Below are 22339 nucleotides of genomic sequence, written 5' to 3' on the forward strand. Positions count from 1 at the left end.
TAGTGGGATAAAAGACAAAAAACAACCTAAGTAAATTATAGAAAAATTTCTAAAACAGAAAGCTAAAGAAAAATTTAAAGTCAACCACAAAAAATTGACACTTATCTTTAAAGAAATAATAAAAATATTGGCAATTACTGTATCAATAGAAATAGACACTGGAATTAACCTCCAATGAGAATGTTGGATATAAAACTATAGGCCAACTGGGCAATCTCAATGATTCTAAAATCTCAGGCTATAAAATGACTTCTTTTGATTCCCTAACAAATTGCCACCTAATAAATTAGGGACTTAAAATAGGAGAATAACATCCATTTATTGCCACACAGTTTTTAAAGTCATAAATCTAGATTGGTTCAGCTTATTTATCTTCTTAGAATTTCACAAGGTCAAAATCAAGATGTCATACAGCTGACCTCTTGTCTGGAGGCTCTGGGAGAGAGTCTGCTATCATGTATCTTGATATTGTTAGCCACATTCAGTTGCTTATGGTTTTAAGACTAAGGGCCCCTTGCCTTGCTGATTATCAGCATAAAGTTGCTACAGCTCCCGGAGGTCTCTCCCCAGTTCTTACGCATGGGTACACAGACCCCTTCATGTCAGAGCCAGAGATACTGCATTAAAACTTTGCCTTCTGCTGCAGTTCTCTTTTGATTCCAGGTAAAGCAAGTTTTCTAATTTATGTGCTCATTTTATTAGATTACACTTACTTGAATAATTCAGGTTAATCTCTCCACCTAGATCTATAAGTTTAATTATACCTGCCATGTAGCATAACATATTCATAGAATCTAGGGATTAGGGATGGATGTGTCTGGGCATCCTGCCACAAAGTGCAAAAGTCCAAAGACAGCTAATATTATGCTGAAAAAGAAAATAAAGGAAGATTTATCCACAAACCCAAAACTTAATATAAAGCAATGTAAAAGAAAAACATTTTGTAGAGGCATAGGATGGACAGCTAGATCAATAGAACAGATAAAAAGCCTTGCAATATTCAGAAACTCATCACATGACAGGTGGCATTAAAAATCAGCAGGGATATTATGAACAATTTAACAAACATAGCTAGGAAAATGAACTCTATATGAAACACTTTCTCTCTCTCTCTCTCTCTCTCTCTCTCTCTCTCTCTCTCTCTCTCTCTCTCTCTCACACACACACACACACACACACACACACACACACACACACACACACACACATACACAGTCCCTTACTTAAAACAGTCAACTTTTCAAATTGACAGTGGTGCAAAAGCAACTTGCATTTAGGAGAAATCAAACTTTGTATTTTGAATTTCAATCTTTTCCTGGGCTACCTGGATGCTATATGATACTCTTGTGATGCTGGGCAGTGGCAGTGAGCCATCGCTTCTTGGCAGCCATGTTATCAGAAGGGTAAACAAAAAAGCAGAAACTATAAAGAGAGAGTCTGATGAATTTTATCACAGTAAGAATTTTAGCAGTTTATACCATAAGACACATTTCAGATGAATATATTTAAAAAGGCTTTCCTTGCAGAATTTATATATGTATGTATGTATTAAATACTATCAATTCTATGAATCAATTATAAAATACAAAACAACCTATAGGAAAGTGAACAAAATGATATAAACAGATAACTCACCAAAGTGGAAAATTGAGCAACCAATGAGATATCCTTTTGCACCTATGATATTGAAAAAAAATTAAGAGGCCCAAAATTTGAGGTGTCAGTCAGGATATGGGGGATATGGAGGAAGAGCATTTGTGTAAGCAATGAGTGAAGCATGCACTATGAGCATGCTCAGCATGCATTATGCACTTGTAAGGAATTCTTTCTTATTGCAGTTTAAGCATGAGATAGGAGGAAGGAGAAAGAGATTAAAGAGGCTGACAGACTAGGTAGGGCTTTGTTTCCATGTTGTGAAGTTAACTTTTTATCTGGGGGAAAGGGTGATACACTAAAGGATTTCTGGCAGGAAAATTCAATGTCAGGTATGAATCATATGAAGATTGCTCTAGAAACAAAACAGAATGGTTAGGAGCAGGAAGAACTGGAGAAAACAGGATGCTCTGATGATATCACACAAGATGATGAGAGCCAAATAAAGATGGCAGCTATATAGGTGGATGTACCCAGAAGAAACCAAAGAGGCAGAAGGAACAGAACTGTCATGGAGGATAAGAGAGGGAAAGCCATGGAAGTTTCAGGCATGGCCAATGTGGAAATTATGCAGTTCTCTTAAAGAGTTTTTCAGTTGGAAGAATAGATCACAGCAGTCCAAAATGATGAGCTCAGAGTTACCTTTGGAGGCCTGTGGTCAGTTGTTACTATGGGTCTGAAGCTCAGCAGCAGTTAAGTCAGGTAATGGATTTTACCATAGTGATCATTGGTATGATAATGATCACTGAAGCCCTGTTCATGGATAATACCACTCTACAGTGTGATGGAAATAAAAGAGAGCTAAAAACAGTTATGTCATGGGCTGACATCTGAGAGGTGATCAAAGAAGATAAATCTGAAAAGGGGCAAACAGGTAACAGAAGCAAAGCAAAAGGGGAACTTTCATAAAAGAGGGTCTATCTGGCAAAAGCAAATCTTTCAAAGACATAAAGACAAAGGCTGAACAGATACCACTCAGCTTACCAACTTTGAAGGGCACTGGTCATCTGCATCTGTAGCAGACATAGGCAGTCGTGATTGAGAAGTGAATGAGAAGTGAAGAATTTATGATACAGTCTTCAAAATCAGGTTTGGGGAATAGTATGACCTGTAAGGTGGAGGAGGGTTGCTTTGTTTTTGTTTTTGTTTTTCTTTTCTTTTTTAAAGTTGTAGCACTTTAAGAATATGTATGTATTTGAGAAAAGATGCAGTCTAGAGGGAGAGGTTGGTGTTAAAGGATAATGAATGGAAGAAGAGGAGGAAGTCACCCAAGGGCTTCACGTTGAGTGGGAGAAGAGTCCCTCTTCTACTGCAGAGTAGGCTGCAACAGGGAAAGGTATGTGGCAGTAATAAACGAACCTGCTTCTAACTGGGAATCAGGAAAACAATTCTCTCTCATAGATATGTTTTCTCAGTAAGATTATTTGCTGAGAGGGAGAATGGAGATATGGGGAGGGATATGGACATAATTGGGGGGTGGTAAAAGGTACTGGCTCAGCTCATGAAGAAGACAACTTGCTGTTCATCATGAAGGGAGATGCTAAAGGCCCAGGTGTGGTTGAAAACCAATAATTTTGGGGTAGCAACAATCTGTGTATAGTGTGTGGGAGAGGGGTGAGGGGATGTTTTCTAGCAGTGCACACCAAGCAGGGTGTGTGCAGGACGTTAAACAATTGAGTGATTGGATGAAACCAATTTGAGATCTTACTAGTTGAATGAGGCAGAGGGCAAGCACTAATTTTTATTGAGTGACCCTGAACATGAGAGTTAATATCTCTAAACCGGTTTCCTGATCTATAAAATGGGACTAAAAATAGTACATGTCTCACTTGGTTGTAAGACTTAAATGAGATGATAAAGGCTTCCTCATTTTTTTATTATGACTTTCAATTAGAAATATGTATGTTTTGTGAAAATTAAATGAATTGTGGAGAAAGATATATAAATGGAGATAGTGATAGATGCAGATATATTTTTTTCCAGTGCCTAGTACTTAGTAGTATTGGTGATTATTATTGGTAGGGATATATTTTATTTTGAATATGCTGGTCCTAAGCCATCCAAGTGATTTCATAACCTGCTAATGGGCTGTGACCCACGCACTGAAAAATGCTGATACCTGGAACATACTCAGTCCTCAACACAAGTGGAAGGTAAAAAATACCATCTTATGTTTGCATAACATGTTCACTTTCCAAATTTGTTTTAATCAGATAGTTGTAATATGAGGCATCCCCCAAACTTCGTGTGTGCGACAATGCAAGAATGTTCAGAGGTGATATGATTAGATTATGAGTTGTAACCTGATCAGTGGATTAATCCACTAATATGGATTAATTGAGTGGTAACTGCAGGCAAGTAGGGTATGACTGGAAGAAATAAGTTTCTGGGAGTGTAACTTTGGGGTTTCTATTTTGCCTCTGGAGGAACTCTCTTTCTGCTTCCTGGTTGCCTATCTTGATCTGCTTTCCTGCCATGCCCTCTGTCATGATGTTCTGCCTCACCTTGGGCCCAGAGCTATGGAGCTGGCCAATCATGGACTGATCCAATGAAACCAAGAATCAATTACTTGTCCTCCTCTAAATTGTTCTTGTCAGATCTTTTGGTCACAGCAATGAAAAAGCTGAATTAAAGCAGTTGCTTCACAGTCACTGTATTAGAAGTAAACTAAAAGTTTTAACTTTTCTCTTGAATCTACTCTTGAGAATTTCATGTCACAATGGTTTTGAATTGAGCAGGAGGAAATTTAAAAAATTATAATCACACCTTCCTATGGGCATTCATACTCTGACTCTTACTGCACATTTTAGGTTTCCTTAAATTATCTTGTGTGAAACAGATCATTTTATCGTGTCAATAAAGAAACAGAAATAAGGCATCAAGCCATTTGTCTTAGATTAAAAAATACATGATTTCTATGTAGAACATGCCCAGTAGAATGCACAGCTTAGGAACAACTTTGAAAGCATGTTTATTTTTCAGTTCTGAAAGTGAGCCAAAGACATTCATATCAGAAGGCACTTTTATAATCTTTGTGTTTTATTTTTACAGTTCTCTTGGAGACATTGAAATAGCTGAAGTGAATGCCCAGGGTTTGTTTGTGAGGCTCCTTAACTCTTCCCCTGACAAGGAACTAGAGATTGGAGATCATATTCTCCAGCAGAATGTGAAGGGACAAGCAGTTTCTTTGTACCAATTCCTTCCCAATATTGTAATGCAGGCCAATTCCACAGTGACGGTGAGTATGTGATAGGAATAGGAGGAACTGGAATTGTAGAGATAAAGTTCATTGGCCCCATCAGCCTGTGACTCGGTACCAGTGGTGGCATCTTCCCCAGATCTGTCCATAAAAAGTAATTATTTTTTGTTCTTGTTACTTAATTGTGCCAATTGATCTATCTTCTGGGTAAAAATTTATACCCATAATCAAAATTTCACAGCTTTCTTCAATTTAGTACATGATATCTCTTTTTTAAAAAGTGGAGTTCCCTATTTCCTTACTGTAAATAACCATGTCCTTAGAATACAAGAAAAGAGATTTTTTTTTTTTTGCAGAATAGGTAATTGTAGATGATGCTGGAAGATTCCCCATCTTTCCTGTGCCTTCCCTTAAGTCATGTGCAGTAGCTGTTTGGTGTGGTACACAGCTTGGTATTAAATATTTCATAGCCATTATATTTTAAAGCCTCACCTGAAGCCAATCACAGTGGCATGCACCCCCCTGTACTCTCAGCTACTTGGGAGGTGAGCTGAGAGGATCACTTGAGCCTAGGAGTTTGAGGCCAGCCTGAACAACATAGCAAGACCTCATCTCTTAAAAATAAATAAACAGCACTAAAATCTCACCTGTTGAGATAGGTTAAGTTGCAATGACCCTGTGACCTTCACGGGACTCTGCTGAGCCCAGCAGCATTCATCAATGTTTTCTTGCAGGTGTGGGCAGCAGCATCTGAAGCGAAGCATCATCCACCATCAGACTTTGTTTGGAAGGAACAAAACAAATTTAAAACAAGTCCAGATTGTACAACGATTCTGTGCAAACCCAACGGGGAAGTCAGTGTCTGGTTTGTAACAATAGTTTTTAGCAAACTGGATAACCCTCTTTCTGTCCCCTTCTTCTCGTAGCTTACTCGGCTGTTTTTCCATCCTGCAAAGCTTGAAGAGAGTCGGCACTAAATGCTATAACACATCAGGCAATCAATCCAACAGCACCCTCTTTCCAATGTCCAAATGCCAAAGAACTGCACAAATTTGACAAAAAAAAATGATTTTGATATGCCATATTTCTAAGAAACTACTTCAAATTTCAGAGTCCAGGAAAATTTTTATTTGTGATATTAGCTTGATGAGCAGGGTAAAGAGGGCACTACATAACAGTCTATTCATTTATTCATTTTTCTGATATTTATGGAGCTTCTATACTCTTAGGGCTGTATTAAGTGCTGGGAATATAACTTAAAGAAATATGATCTGCTTCCAAGGGACCAATATCCTTATAAAAACTTAGTCTTAATTTGAAATGACTATTCTTTGTCCACTCTAAAATTAATTGTATTATAAATAGCTTTGTGTAATTTGTTTCCAGTACTTGATAATTTTATACTGTAATTTTATTTTTCCCTGGTATAATAGCATCATAAATATATATCCACTGACATACTAATAAAATTTAAAGGTGTGTTTGTATGACAACAAAGTTATTCCTTTTTCAAAATGGTTAGATTTTTCTTAAATATTTGCCTTTTTTTCTTATCCTTGGTCTCATGGTGTCTTATAACTACTAACCCACACAATGTATTGATCGGATTCTCTCAGCTTCTTTCTTGGTCCATCATCACTTGACTTTCCCTTTAGAATACTTGGCTAATTTATTAAGAGCCATTTTATGCCTTTCTGTGAGATCAGTTTTCATTAGATGGGGAGAGCACTCACCAGATGTCATTTAGCAGACTTTATTCAGTCCACTCTAAGTCCCTTTATGGGTTAGAATTGAATTTTATACTTCTGATAATAATTTTCACTATTTGGGAAGAAAAAAATTATGCAAGCTAAGTTATTTCCTCAGCCTCATGAGAAATCGTTAGTAAAGCCCAGATTAGTATGAAGGGAGTTCCCAGCTCAGAACTTTCATCACATGTATCCACTTCGTAACCAGGTTTGTGGCTGCTGCTTATGTGTGCACTGTTCCAGGTGATGGGTGCTGAACCAGACCAAGTCCCTGAGCGCCTGGAATGTGCACCTTATAAATTGTCATTCCCTGCCACTGAATTAGACTGTGTCCTTAGACTGTTTTACTTGCTGGTTTGAACTACTTTGATTGGTTTATTTTGAAGATATTTATATACATGTTATCTGTCAGGCATGGTGGCATGTGATGCAGAACTACATGTGATATAGTCCTTTTCCTTAGGAGACACAGAATTTTTTTTAAGTAGAAATTGAATTAGCCAGAAATAACTGCAATGCTGTGAAAACAGTACTTAAAGAGAAATATGTGCACAGAGCATGACAGCCCATGTCACAGATGTCAACTATGTAAAGGAGTGTCAGGAAAATTGTTGGCAGGAAGAAACACTTGTCCTGAGTCTGTGAGAGGGAGTTTGCCCAGTTGCTCTTAATCTGAGAGGGATCTTGCCCCATTCCACCTCCCTGACTGTCCTCTCCTGTGCTCCTCATGCTCTGTCATGACCACTCTGTCCTTCATTAAATTCATTTCCCAGTACTCACTGCTTCTTCAAGCCACAGAGCCTTTGCACATGCTTTGCTCCTTCAGAGATTCTCTTCCTCACCTTTTTTACCTATTAAATCCTTCCTTCCCTTCAGACCTTAGCAAGACTTTTTTCCCCTGAGAGTCACATCCCATTGGAATATGCCACTCATGGTAAAGCAATAAGTAGTATTTGATTCATCTAGAAAATATTCCCACCAAACAAGCTGACATGTAATTTTAAATCAACTTGAAACCCTAATATAAACACAAAGTTCTTTTTTTCCTAGTTATCTAACTATAATAATGTGTGTATGTGTGTGTATATGTGTGTGTGTGTGTGTGTGTGTGTCTAGAAAATAATCCATCTTTGGGGAAAGTCACAGAGCCAGCCATCTTCTGTCTACAACAAAACAAACTTATCCTGTTTCTGAACTTGCATAATACTATTTTTAAAAAGAGAAGTTACATTAGAAGTCAATCTTTAAAAGAAACCTAAATAAAGTATGATTTAGACTACTTTTTTAAAAAAATATTTCTTTAGTTTTCAATGGACCTTTATTTTATTTATTTATATCCAGGGTTAAGAATCCAACCCAGTGCCTCACACATGCTAGGCAAGCACTCTACCACTGAGCTACAAACCCAGCCCCTGATTTAGACTACTTTTTTTGAGTTATCTTGTCACTGACATGACAAGAGTTAATATTCCATATAACTACAAACTTTAGGGTGTAGTATAAAAGTAGATTTTAGTTTTGCTCTTCCATGAATTAATTATGCCATTTTCACTCTATTTTCTCATCTGTAAAATAAGAGATTGTATGATTAATCACTTATAATCTATGAATCTATGGATTTTTTAAAAAAGGGCTAGACTTTTTCTAGCAGGTACACTGTTGTCCCACAGGATTTATATAGCCCCTGCACTCTATTCTGACAAACTAATAGATGTCTAATGGGGGCGATGGCCAGCATCTCACTGGGGAGTTCTTCTTCCTGCCCAGGAGAATGTAAGCCACCCTAAAACTTAAAGTCTCAAATAATTAGTGAATAGCAAAACACAAATATTCAGAAATATATTTAGAAAAGCAAAGCCTCTGATAGATCTAGACCACAAGGGAGCTGGAACTAGGTACAGAAAAGATGGCTCTGGTGGTTTATTTAAGGGGGTACAGCGAAGGCAGGGATAAGGTTTCAGGGGTGGAGTCTTGCTTCCTGATGTCTTACAGTTGGCAGGTTGATTGACATCTTGGCAGGTCACACCCATCTCAGGTGCTTTGTGGACCATGGCAGAGCAGAATAGAAATTCGCATTGTCCCTGGGCAACTGACCAGAGAAAATGTCCACTGGTAATTCCCAGACACCAGATGTTTCTATTTACTAGGCTTCCATGCGCGATGATCCACATACAACCCATGGACGACTGATGATGGATGTCTTAGGTTTGTTCAGTGGAATTTTCCCAGTCCATCATTCTGCATTGGAGATCCAGATGTGGAACAAATCCCTTGTAGGCAACTCACTGAAGACCTCTTTATAGATACACTATCTTACTGATTCTCAGTAATTCAAGTATTTTACAAAGGAGGGAAACAGGACTTGGAAAGTTAGATGTCTTGCTCCAAGTTTTATGATTAATAAAATGACAGAATTTTTTAAAAATCACATCTTTTAAGAATTTTTATGTAGTACTGAAAATAGCCTACAAAATATTCCTAAGACCAACATTCAAGAGGGGAGTTTCCATTTTATCACAGTATCATTATAGTCATCAAATATTTTTAAGTCTTTACAATCCAGAGAGAAATAAAATATTGCTCTTGCCTAGGAAAGGCATGCAATGTAATTAAGAAAGATCACACTAAAATGATCACAAATTTATTTTCAAAATAAATGTGTATGTCTCAGCTATTAAAAGAGGGAGGATCTCAAACTGATGATCTGCTGCAACTGTGGGATTTTCTTGCTGTTGTTCATGAAAACAAACTTTTTAAAAGATTACATGTCCTCATTCATTTTTCGTAGCCTCACCCAATTTGCTTGATGTTATCTTTATGTCTATTTAATTTGTCAGGCTAACCAGAGGCTTTTTTTTAACAATAACAGCATAAAGCAGAAACCTGTAATTTTATAAACTAAAAACAGATCACAAGAATAAGTAGAGCATTAATTTTCTCTTGTTGAATAAAGATATAATTGTTGGTCACTATGCAGGATTTTCCTGAGTAATTTTTGCACATATTCATTGTCCAAATGCTTCAGGAAACTAAAGCAAACTCCAGCTTTAGTGTTCATGGGACTTCTTAACTCTCAGGATTCTAGCTGGAAAACGTGTTCTTCTCCATGCCTTTGGTTTTACTATCTATTTCTCCATCTCAAAATATGGATGTACATATAATGTTGTTGTAAATGTTTAAAGTTTTAACTTATGAATATTTCAACTACTTTCTATACAGTTCTTTATAGTTATGAAATTCAGTAGCTTAAATGAATTTCAAATACTCTTGTAAAGCGATGCCCTACTGCTACTCTCCCCATTTTATATGAGAACACAGTCCAAGATAGTATGTGGCTGGCTTGATTGAGATTATAAAGAACTGGCAAGTAAAAGCAGATATCTTCCTAGATCTTTCATTAAGTAATTCACTAATCCACACACAGTAGGTAAATGACATTATACAGATTGGTTTTTAAATTATGTCGCATCTTATTTTATGGCATACATAAAGATCATCTCAAAATGGATAGAATACCTTAATGTAAGACCTGAAATCATGAAACTCCTAAAAGAGAACATAGTGGGAGAGGACCTGGACATTGACCTTGGCTATGATTTTTTGGATATCACACCAAAAGCTCAGGCTACAAAAACAAAAAACAAATAAACGGGACCATGGAAAACTAAAAAGCTTCTGCACAGCAAAGGAAACAATCAAAAAATTAAAATGGCATCTTACAGATTGGGAAAATATATTTTGCAAATCATAATGTGATAAGAGGTTAATAGCCAAAATTTATAAAGAACTCTTACAACTCAATAGCAAAAAAAAAAAAACCCAAATAATACAGTTTAAAAATGGGCAGAGTATCTAAACAGACATTTCTCCAAAGAAGACATAAAAGTGCCCAATATATTTATGAAAAGGTGTTCCACATCACTAACCATCAGGGAATGCAACTAATAACCACTAAAAGATACTACCTTCCACCTATACAGGTGACTATTATCAAAAAGCAAGAGATTAATGTTGGTAAAGGTGTGAGAAAAGGGAAACCTATTACACAGCTGGTGGGAATGTAGATTGGCGCCGCCATTATGGAAAATAGTGTGGAGGGAGGTACCTTAAGAAATTAAAAACCAACTACCACATGACCCAGCAATCCCTCTTCCAGATGTATACCCAAAGGACACACAATCACCACTTAATAAGTTATCTACACTCCTTGTTCATTGCAGAACTATTCATAATACCAAGATATGGAAACAAATGCCCCTTAACAAATAGATGAAGAAAACATCACTCACACACACACATACACACACACACACACACACACACACACACACACACACACACAAATATTATTTAGCCTTAAAAAAAAGGGGGGATCTTGTCATCTGCCACACACGGATGGATTCTAGTTACCCAGGGGGAGAGATAAATCAAAGAATATAAAGAATATAAAATATAAATCAAAGAATATATATAGGATGAAAAAGTCAAGAGATTTAATATAAAACATGAGGACTACAGTAAACTTGTATTTGTAATGTTATTTTTGTTAACCCATTATTAAATCCCAAGTTTTCAATTCTGAAAATACTTCAATGAATTTGACACAGGTACATTAAAATATGTTGAAAATAATAACTTATAGCTTATATATTATATAAATTAATACTGTATTTTATACCATTATAATTACCTTATAGATTAATTATATCATAAATTATATAATATAGTTTTATGGCATGATGGGACAAAACGGATTAAATAAGTGAAATTTAGTTGCTGTTTTCATAGAAAAAGCAATTACATGAAATGATAGTTAATTTGCTGTCTGATGGTAACCATTTTACTATCCATACATATCCATACATATCCCATAACATTATATTGTAAACTTCAAATATACATAATAAACCTTATTTTAAAAAACAGATTATATTGCACTGAGTCTGTGACATTAAAAATGTATCATTCCAATAACATTTACTATTAATAAATCGTTTTCATTAGGCTATTGCTTGGTACACTCCTATTCACTGGAAGCAAGCATGGGAAAAATTGGAGACTGACATTGAATTTGACAGATGTTCAGTCGTAACTCCAACATTCAGAAAGGATGTTTTTCAGTGGACCACACCTACAGCTGCAGTAACTAAAGAAAACCAAGATCAATCTAAGGGGGGAGATACCTCAACATGTCTAGTGGAACAAACTCCACCTTTTATTAAGAGGTAAAGGATATTTTATTTTGTTTGTTCTATTGGGTGATCCAAAAATTAGTAACTGAGCACCTGGGAATGACTGGGTGACAGCTATGTGATGAATAAGTAATATGTCAACCATGGTTAAGAAACTGTTTTGAATAGGAGCCATGTGAGAAGCATAAAAACCGAGGGAGAAGTTTTATACTTGTAGCAATGAAGGCTGACAGTCTTCAGTTGGTCATGTTGAGACCAAGCCACTTCATTTTCCTTCTCACTTTATTCAAGGAAAGGATGCTGCCAGGGTGAAGAGGTGAGATTGTCCTCAGGTCTTTATCAGTGCTTAGGTAGAGAGAGAGATATATATCACTTAGGCATTTAATCTTGGATCAAGAGGTTCAGAATGTCATTCATTTGTATGCAAATATTTCTGGTTGTATAATAAATATTCTGCCCACAAAGTCTAGAAAAGCCATGTTTTCTTGGTTTTAAAGCATGTTTTCACTTTAATTACACTGTCAACACTAGTGCCACAGCATAAGATACCTTTTGGGTTAAAATTTGTCATTTTCTTTTTCAGAGAAAAGGAAATCCCACCAAGTCTTTTCCCCAATCGAAGCCCTTGGGGCCATAGTCCCTCTGTTCCTGCACATCCTTACTGTCCTCTGATTGACCCGTACAACATGTGCACTACTGGAAGCAACTTGGAGAGACAGCCCAGGTGTCAGTCAACCAGACCTGATCCAGCCCCAGGTAAATCAAAAGGGTATTTATTCCATTGGAGAGCAAGGAATGTGTGTGTGTTTTTGATAAGGATTAAAAACCTTCAGATTTAGATCTTCAAGCAAGGCTCCTAAAAAAAAAAAAAAAAAGTATTGTAAACCAATCACATTTACTGTAGCTCAGCGTCTTCTACAGTTCCTGATAAATATCTGTTGAACTAACAAATAGATCAAAAGAACAGCATGACCTGCATAAGTATGTAGGATTCTTGAAGCTTGGAGAAAAGTTTTTTTGTTGTTTTTTCATCAAGCAAGAAAAATTCATCTTACAAGTTATGCTGTACTAAAAATATCCATCTTTTCCAAAAACAACAGTATTAATCCCAAATTCTGATTCATTTTCTATCATAAACTTATTAAGTCCCATAAATAAAGCTTTTTGAGTTGGTGTTATTAACCTGGGATCTGGGAATGTATTCCCCCAGAAGTCCCTGAACCTGTTAAACTTGGTAAAAAATGTGTGCCTACAGGATTTCCCCCAACCCATCCCCAGGGAGAGAGTCTATTAGGTTCAGTAGATGATCGTAATTTAAAAATAAAAACAAAAACCTGGATGAAAAGAACACAATGCCAAAAGACACAATAATGGTCACAGCAACTGCATTTGCAATACACTAAAACTAGAAGCAATCCAATTGTTCATCAACAATATAATGGATAGATTATAAATTATTTATACATAATGAAAATGAATGAACTATTGCTACATGCAAGAATGTCAATGACGTTCATGGGCATAATTTCGAGTAACAGATGTCATACTGAAAGGAATGTGTATTGGGTAATCCCATGTATGTGAAATTCAGAAACATACAAAACTGAACCATGGTGTCAGAGACCAGAATAGTAGTCATCTCCAAGAAAAAGAAGGAGTACTTGAAAGGTACCAGACAGTGCATCTAGAATATTGACAGTGCTCCATTTCCTGATCTGAGTAGTATTTACTAGTACATGTCATGTTTTCAAAATGCTGTGCAATCGTGATTTGTGAACCTTCTTGCATGTATGTTATACTTAAAAATTGTTTTAAAATTTTTGATGACAAAAAAGAAAAAAAGAGAAAAGGAAGAAAGCATTGTTATAGTAATAAGCACGGATAGCTTATACCCTGACAAGAAAGAAGTACATTGATTAAAATCACTCAAAACAAACATTAATGATATGAAACTTATTTAGTGTAGGAGAAAAATAGAATAAATCTATTACTGCATTACAATGTATTCGGAGTTCATTATAATATAGTTTGTCATATAGTTCTGCCATTTCCAGGAATACCTTGTGGTAGAGATGGCTAATTGGTGCCCCCAAACCATTGTTTGTTTAGGCACAGGACCCAGAGGCCAAGGAAAATCTGGACACATGGACACCAAGAATAAAAACTGTTTTTCTCACCTCTGCTGCAGCTAGCAGAACCATGTGCCAACATTCTATATGATGGAATATGGATAGAAATTTTGTATGCAACATCTGGATCATGTTCTTGGAGTTTTAGCTCCCCTGTGTTTTCTTTGTGGCAATGATAGCAGGGTCTGGAGTTGCCGTCTTCAACTCAGAGATGAAGCCATGTGTTGAGGACAGAAGAGCCACCTTAAGTGCCCTGTTTTGGCACATCTCCAGGCTGTTAAATGAGAAAGAAACAATCTTGTTTAAACCATTGTTAAGTTGGATCATTGTATCTGAGCCAGATGGCCCACACAACATTGTTGCCACTTAAGATTTAGTTTCACTTAATAGGCTTCTGGTTAAAAAGAAAGCAAAAATCAGTTAGAACAGACGTTTTTAAGACAATTAGGTAAATTTAAATATAAAATGAGCATTAGACATCGAGTTGTTGTTTTGTTAGGTGTGTTAATTGCATATTGGTTGTTCTTAGATTCATACAGAAATTTTTACATACTTACTAATGGGTTGGTGTGTAAGTACAGACATATAATGTGAATATGGTAAAATATTAATGGCTGAATATGGGTGTTCAATATACAAATATGGTTGTATTATTCATTGATATTTTCTGTGTGTTTGGAATTTTTCATAATAAAGTTTGAAAAGATAGACAAGACAGACATTTTGGTAGAAAAGTATGCACCTGGAGCTAGTTGAGCACAAAGGCCTGGCACTGAGTGAACATGAAAAGAACCACAGGATTGGGGCCTTTCCCAAAGCTGATATGTTTGCCCAGTACTGACAGTTTTGTTCCTAGACCCAGAAGCACGGGCTTTCTTACAGAAATTAGTTTGCAGATCTTGGACAACTTTGTCAGTCTCCTTCTGTACCTCAGGTTATGGAAGAAATGAGTCTGAAAATAGTATTTGACAGACATTAGAGTTGATTACTGAATGCACTTTACTGCACACTTTTAATGCATTCGCCTATCATCTGTGATCCATGTTGTACAGTTCAGTGGGATTTGTTTTAATTGGAGACCCTACAGCACTCCTAACTTCAGTGTAGATGTTATTATAGTAATAATTATAATCATTTCTCTTTGTTTCTGAAGGTTACAGAACCCCATGGCAAAAGCCAACCTGTTAGAAAATCAATGAAACTAGAACATAGATAGCCTAACACAGGAATGAAATGAGGATGTATCTCATCAGTGTAAGCTCTATATTAAGATAACAATTATGGAAATTTATTTAAATCAGACTGTAGACAATTGCTCATTACACTTCAATGGATCTGGCTTTTCTATCTTGAGATCACAGTATTTTTTTTTCCATAAGAAACTGTCAGGTGTGATGGCATTTGTCAGTAATCCAAGCTACTTGGGAAGCTAAGGTGGGAATATCACAAGCTCAAGGCCAGCCTTATCAACCTAACTCAGTGGTAAAGCACCTGGGTTCAACCCCTAGTACTACAAAACAAGACAAAAAGAAAAAAAGAAAAAAAGAAAGAAAGAAAAGAAATTACTTCCAATACAGGTTTGAAATAAATTTTGTCTTCAGATCAGTATCTGTTCTGTTCATCCCTGTTTGTATTTCATAGTTTAAATTTTTTTTCAGAAGAGGAATTTGGAATGTCTAATATCATATTTCTATGACTTGTTAGAATATTAGCCAATATTATATTTGTATATATGGCATTATTACTCAATAACTTGAAATTGTTTGAATCACTATATAGAAATTTTTTAACAAAACAAAACACAAGCATCCGACTATTCTATGGACCAGAAAAGAATAATTATTTAGACTGCTTACTCTCAAATTGAATAGAAAATAATAACTTGAGGGAACATTGCAGAATGCCAACAAGTTCTGCCCATGTTCCATTATCAAATAATGGTACCAAAAATTAGGAACTTCCATGTGAAGGAAAATTTTGTTACATCTTGTATTTGAAGATAACAGCTTTCCTCTTCTGTTGCTTTCAGATAATTTAGATTGAACATCATTGTATTTCTACAGCACTATTTTTTAAAGGACAGACAAGTGAGAACATCATTTATGTGCTTCTTTTTGTGGCTGAAATGTTTCTTTAACAACCTAATAAAGAATTCCAAGGTAGAAGTCCTAATAACAAAATAATGAGGTGATGTCATGACCAAATAAAAAAAAATTTCACTGTTACAAAATGAGTACTTTAAATTGCCCTTTCATTATGAAAGACTGTAGCTTCATTTATGGAAATATATGCATTAATTATCCATTTCCTCACACAATTAAAAAATACTATTTCAGGAAGTCAGAGTACTGAGATTAAATTAGCTAGGTGCTAAATATTTCAGGTCCAAATTACCTAATAAATTGCCATCATCCACTGAATTTAAATAGATAAATAGTACTACTACTGATAATCCTGTCATTAAACTTTAAGAACTTATAGATGAGAATTTTAAATAAATGTTATCAGCTCTATAGCACTTTGTTTCTTGAGGAACGTGATTTCAGGGTGCAATTCAAAACCCTCATCCTCAGGCTACTCTGTCTGGAAGGACATACATAAAATATTTACAAGGTGTATTTCATGCCAACAAATGGCTCTGGAAGACGAGAAGTAATGAGCCCCACTCTTCTTGTATCTAACCACTGCCTAGGTAAGGAAAATATCTGAGAATCCTGTTTATATTCCAGATCCATAACTTCCTATTCAAAAAGTTTATACTGTATGTACGAAACACAATCCTGATTCATTAGATTAAGAAACCTATTAGGGGCTAAGCAAATGACTGTCAAACAAAAACACCAAGTTATTGTTAATCTTCCTTGCAGATCACAGTTTCACATGTGGCTTTTGGATGTCCTTTCTTTGTAATCAAATCGTGACAATTTAACTTGATAATACCAAGTTTGCATAGAAAAATAAAGGGTTAGGAGTGCTGAGGAACTAGTCCTGTTTTAGTTTTGGTTTTTCCAAAGTAGCTCATTGTTATCTGTACTTAGAATATTATTTTGCTTTCTTGTCTTTTATTTTATAAGAATAATATAAGAGCTCATATCTGATTTAGAAGTAATCTGAAATTAGGGTCATTCAATTAAACACTATTTCAGTTTGATATACTAGTTTCATATGTAAAAACTACATGTGGTGCATGTGTGTACTGTGTGTGTGTGTGTGTGTGTGTGTGTGTGTGTGTGTGTGTGTATATATATATATATATATATATATATATATATATATATATACAGAGAGAGAGAGAGAGAGAGAGAGAGAGAGAGAGAGAGAGAGAGAGAGAGAGAGAAGAGAGAGAGATTCTGGAGACTAAAGCCAGGGACATTCTATCACTGAGTTGCATCCCTGAGATAGGGTCTTGCTAAGTTGAACAAACTGGCCTGCAAGGGGAATACTCCTGCCTCAGCCTCCTAAGTAGCTATGATTACAGGCATGTGCCACTACTCCCAGCTGTGAAAGTTATATTTATACAAATAACCTTTTAATCCCTGCTTAAGTAAAATAATCCTTCCATATCTGTAGTTTCAGCATCCACAGATCTGCCCAACAGTAGATCAAAAATATTCAGAAAAAAATGCATCTGTATTGAACAGGCATTTTTCTTGTCATTATTCTCTAAAAAACAAAGTGTAACTATTATTTACATAGCATTTACAATCAATCTAGAAATGATTTTATAATCAATCTAGAAATGATTAAGTATACAGGAATATGTGTGGGGATTATATGCAAATTTTTATAATCAATTTCATAATCAATCTAGAGATGATTAGGTGTACAGGAATATGTGTGGGGATTATATGCAGATGCTATACCATTTTATATAAGGGACTTGAACATCTCTGGGGATGGGGACAGGGGAACTGGAACCAATCTCCATGGTTACCCAGGGACCACTATATATGGGAGTGAGGAAGACCCCACATTTGTCACTTTGCCGACCAGTATAGAGTTGACTAAAATGGCAGGTGAGACAGCATCCCCTTCTGACCATTGAATTCTTTATGGATCCCTTATAAGTCAGTCCAATTCCTCCACCTCCCTTCCCTAACTACTATGCTATTATGGTAGGTCTAAGTGTAGAAAGCATTTGAGGAATTTTATAAGGCTGGTCGGATTATTCTACAAACCTCTTGTTTATATAGATATAGATACAGATCTTCCAGATGGACATTTTCTCCTCAAGATTTTCATTAATTATGTCTTAAAATATATTTTTTTAAATGATTTTTAAATGATTCACTGAAAACGTGGACTTAATAAATGATATTTTCCAAGTAGTTTTCAAGCTACTTGGTTCAAGTCTCCATTAAATATGATCCTTAAACCATGGGTTTCTTCTTCAAATGAAGGAAAATTCGTATGTTTAGTATTTGTTTTAATGTGAAATGTCACTGCTTGGAATAGTGGACTGAACTTTTGTCCTTCCCCTCCCTATTTTCAGAGACCAAGAAAAAAAGGAAATCTAAGTTACAAAAGCAATAAACAACCAACTCAAACTTTAAAGGTAAGTAATGGTATTGCAAATTTACTTTCTCGGCAGAAAGATAAGAAGACAAATAGTTTACAGAAATGTCTTTAAAAGTCATCAGAACATGGATTGTTCCTATTTATCTTGCAGTTACTAATTTCCTGTTAAATTCTTTGGGGGCCATTTGTTTTTATCTTCCTGTTGAATGATAAACTTTCTAAGAAGGGGAAACAAGGACATGTCACCTCTTACTTCTTGCCCCAGACCCTTGTCCTATCCTTGTTGATGGATACATAATGAACACTGAAATCTACAGTGATTTCTAATACTCAATAACTCCACAACTCTGCAACTATTACAATTCATTTTAGTTCCTATGGTCAATAGACTTGTAATTACATAACAGAAGCTTTTCTGCCTAAAGACACTGCTGTGATTGCATATTGTTTACATGGTGATGAGAAGAAGCTGAGGAGCTCTGCCTCTACTCAGTTGCCAGTCGACCTTATATCACTTAATCCGTCACTTCTTAGGTTTGCATCAACTTTTTCATGGTCATGTCAACTACTAGGTAATCGGGGAAGATCCCAACAAATGGGGTTTTCTGTTTTTTAAGTGATTAGGTTCATATCCTTCTTGCAAACGCTGATGACGAGGTGATTTTTCAGCCTTATGGTCAGTGCTATTCTCTAGGACATATTCATGACTGGGCTATGGTTTTCCTACTCATTTTTTTCTGACTTTTGGATTATTCCCTGGCTTAAGACTGAAACTACTGCCACCCAACCTCTAGCTTGTTAATTTTGACTTTACTTCTCCACACAACCGATGGCCTCTTGTGTCCCTACAGCCACCTTCCTGTGCGTACCAACTTTTTAGGTTTTCTCTGATGGCTGAACTGTTCAATTGCCTTCAGCTGTCCCTCCCTAGATTTCCCCTAGTCCTCATCTTATGTTCTTCCGGAGGTCACTTACTCTTAACGAGCTCACTCTCCTCACTCCTATAACATCAAATCCTTGAACTTCCTACTTCCTAAAGATGTGTTGGCCACAACACCCCTATTTTAGGTTTTTGTCTGTTTTTATCTTCCTGTTGAATGATAAACTTTCTAAGAATGGGAAACAAGGACATGTCACCTCTTACTTCCTGAAACCCTTGTCCTATCCTTGTTGGTGGATACATAATGAACACTGAAAATCTACAGTGATTTCTAATACTCAATAACAACTCTGCACCTATGACAGTACATTTTAGTTCCTATGGTCATTTTAGTTCCTGTTTTAGTCAGATCTTTCATCCCTGTGACCAAAAGACCTGAAAAGAACAAGTTAGAGGAGAAAAAGTTTATTTTTGCTCACAGTTTCAGATGTTCAGTCCATAGTCAGAAGACTTCATAGCTTTGGGCCTGAAGTGAGATTATACATCACGGTGGAAGAGTGTGGTGGAAAGCAGCTCAGCTCACGACTGCCAGGAAGCAGAGAAAGAGCTTCAGTAACCAAGGACAAAATATAAACCCCAAAAGCACACCCTCAGTGACCTGCTTCATCTAGCCACATCCTGTCTGTGTTTACCACCGGGTTAATCCTTATCTGTGGTTTAATCCACTGTGTAGATTAAGGCTCTCATAACCCAGTCATGTCACTTCTGAACATTTTTGCATTATCTCACACATGAGATTCTGGGGGACATCTCATATCTAACCTATAAAACTGCCTACTCAAAAGATTTCTTTGTTTCTTAAAGGCCATTGGGCTCGTAAAGGAACTTATTTCAACAATTCCACTTAAGAACTAAAATCAACCAGTTACTAACCACAAAACCAAAACTAAATTACTCCAAAAAATATTTTAAACTCCAAAAAGTATTTTAAACTCCAAAAAGTATTTAAACTCCAAAAAGTTGGAGAATCCAGCCTTGTCTTCCAGTGATATAATTCTTGTTCCCAAAAGTCTTGAATTCTGTCTCCACTGGTATTTCCTCCAGTTGCCACAATCCTTAGTAGGATGCGGTTGAAATGCAAAGGGTAGGATGTGAAATCTGCACAGGCATTAGCAACCAGCACTTCTACCATCCAGTCACCACGTTCACTCTCTGTAGCCAGAAGTAAATCCTACTGAATAGTGAACTTGCAGATGAATTGAAAAGGGGGCATATTATTATAAACAAAACAAGCATTTGTTTGTTTGGGTTGGAGAAAAAAAGTGTTCTGAATCATCTAATTTGATATTGAATAATATATTTTTGGCAAAGTGTTTTAGCCTTTCTTAATCATCCTCAGTTACTACTTTGCTTAACTGTGATGGCCACAGATATGTTCTTTGATTCTCTCTCATGCAGATTCTTTGGTAGATTTGATTGCTTTTTGTATCCTCTCTGTTTTGAAAAGTTCTTGGTATTTTTAGATACCTTTTGTCTTCTCAGAGTCTCCATCCCACTCTAAGAAGTACCTTTAGGATTGACCATCAATGTGCCAGGAGCAAACATTCTTTTTTATTCATTTTAGGTATCTATCAATGAATCAATTATCAATTGCACTCAGCTCCTGAGACTGGCATATCTGTTCAGAGACAAATCCATCGTTGGTTCAGTTCTTGTAGGCATTCATGAGCATTCCCTAGCAACTTAATAATGCTACACACTTGTACAGAATGTCACTGCTTTCACGTCATCTCATTTGTGCCTACGAGGTTAGGCAGTTCTGACCTCATCTCCAGTCTATGGTTGAAGAAACTTTAGCTCAGAGAGATTAAGTAATTTACCTAAAGCCACTTACATAGTAAATAGCACAATTAAGGCTAGAATCTCAGCCTAAAGCTGATGTTCTTACACACCCTTCTGCCAATTAAGTTTAAAGATGGTTTTATTGCCCCACTTCCAACCTATCTGAAAGGAGAAAACACCACACACTTAGAAGTGACACTAGAAAAACATTTTCATCATGAGAGGAGTTGGCCACTATGAGAATTTAAAGCCTGATCTATACTGCAAAAAATATTTAGGTCTTACTTCCAAAATTGCTAACCTAACAGAATGCCAATTACTGAGACAAACACAGGCAAATCAAAGTTCAACCTCAGGGGTCTTTGCTAATCATGTTTCTATGCAACAACTGATTAAAAACACACAGTGTAGTCAGAGTCAGAGCTTTTAAATGCTTTCTTTACTCAGTACTTTGCTCAGAATGTGTGGGAGTTCTATTGTGTGACTAATGGGCAGTGTAAGTGGGTGATGTCACACAATTTTGCAGGGGGAAGAAAAACTTTCCATAAATTAGAGAACACTGGGAAAGCCAGGAAATTATCCTTTGTGGCTGCCACCTGCCATATGAACACTCGTAATCACTGGGAGACACTGAGGATGGTAGGATAGAGAATAAAAAAGAAAGAAGGAAAAGAACCGGGTCTTGTTATACATCAACAGCTCTGTCCTAAAGAGTCTGCAATTGCTTAGAACCTATAGAAAGCACCAAACCTTGCTAACACAGGCTATTAAATCCATGGCAAACTCACACACACAAGGAACTCCTGTACATTGTATTAGGCACTCCTAATGAAGTATTGATGATGGAGTCCTTTGGTGAACTGAGCCATAATCACACATCTTTACTGTTCTGAATGGTCCATATCAGGAAGTCCAAACATAGGATCTTCTTTTAAAAATTCAAGAACTCTGCCTGGGGACCTCGACAAGAACTTTCCATTACAATTTCTCCTGGGCCCGGGTTTTATGAATGATAAGACAGAATTTAGCAGCCCAAGATGAGGGATTAATATTTAATGTTCTTTGCTAAAGGAATTTTGAAAGCCTAATGTTCACATTTTCTGATGTTTTCTATCTATAGTCATAGTATATTGTTTCAATCTCTGCAGTGATAATATTTTTACTCCTCTCAGTCCCCA

At 36.3% G+C, this 22339-nt stretch overlaps 1 protein-coding gene across 16 annotated transcripts in view; it reads left to right on the plus strand.

The window, feature by feature from the left end:
• Positions 1-22339, plus strand: part of Lmntd1 (lamin tail domain containing 1) — a 395781-nt gene that overhangs the window by 370401 nt on the left and 3041 nt on the right. For all 16 annotated transcript variants that reach the window (XM_078015053.1, XM_078015055.1, XM_078015052.1 and 13 more), the window contains 5 exons: positions 4705-4891; positions 5587-5706; positions 11605-11825; positions 12376-12548; positions 18414-18476. In XM_078015053.1, coding sequence (XP_077871179.1) covers positions 4705-4891; positions 5587-5706; positions 11605-11825; positions 12376-12548; positions 18414-18454 — 742 coding nt within the window. In that variant the 3' untranslated portion in view covers positions 18455-18476. The remainder of the gene's footprint in view (positions 1-4704; positions 4892-5586; positions 5707-11604; positions 11826-12375; positions 12549-18413; positions 18477-22339) is intronic.

Source organism: Ictidomys tridecemlineatus, chromosome 6 (genome assembly GCF_052094955.1).
Source record: "Ictidomys tridecemlineatus isolate mIctTri1 chromosome 6, mIctTri1.hap1, whole genome shotgun sequence".
NCBI lineage: Eukaryota > Metazoa > Chordata > Mammalia > Rodentia > Sciuridae > Ictidomys > Ictidomys tridecemlineatus.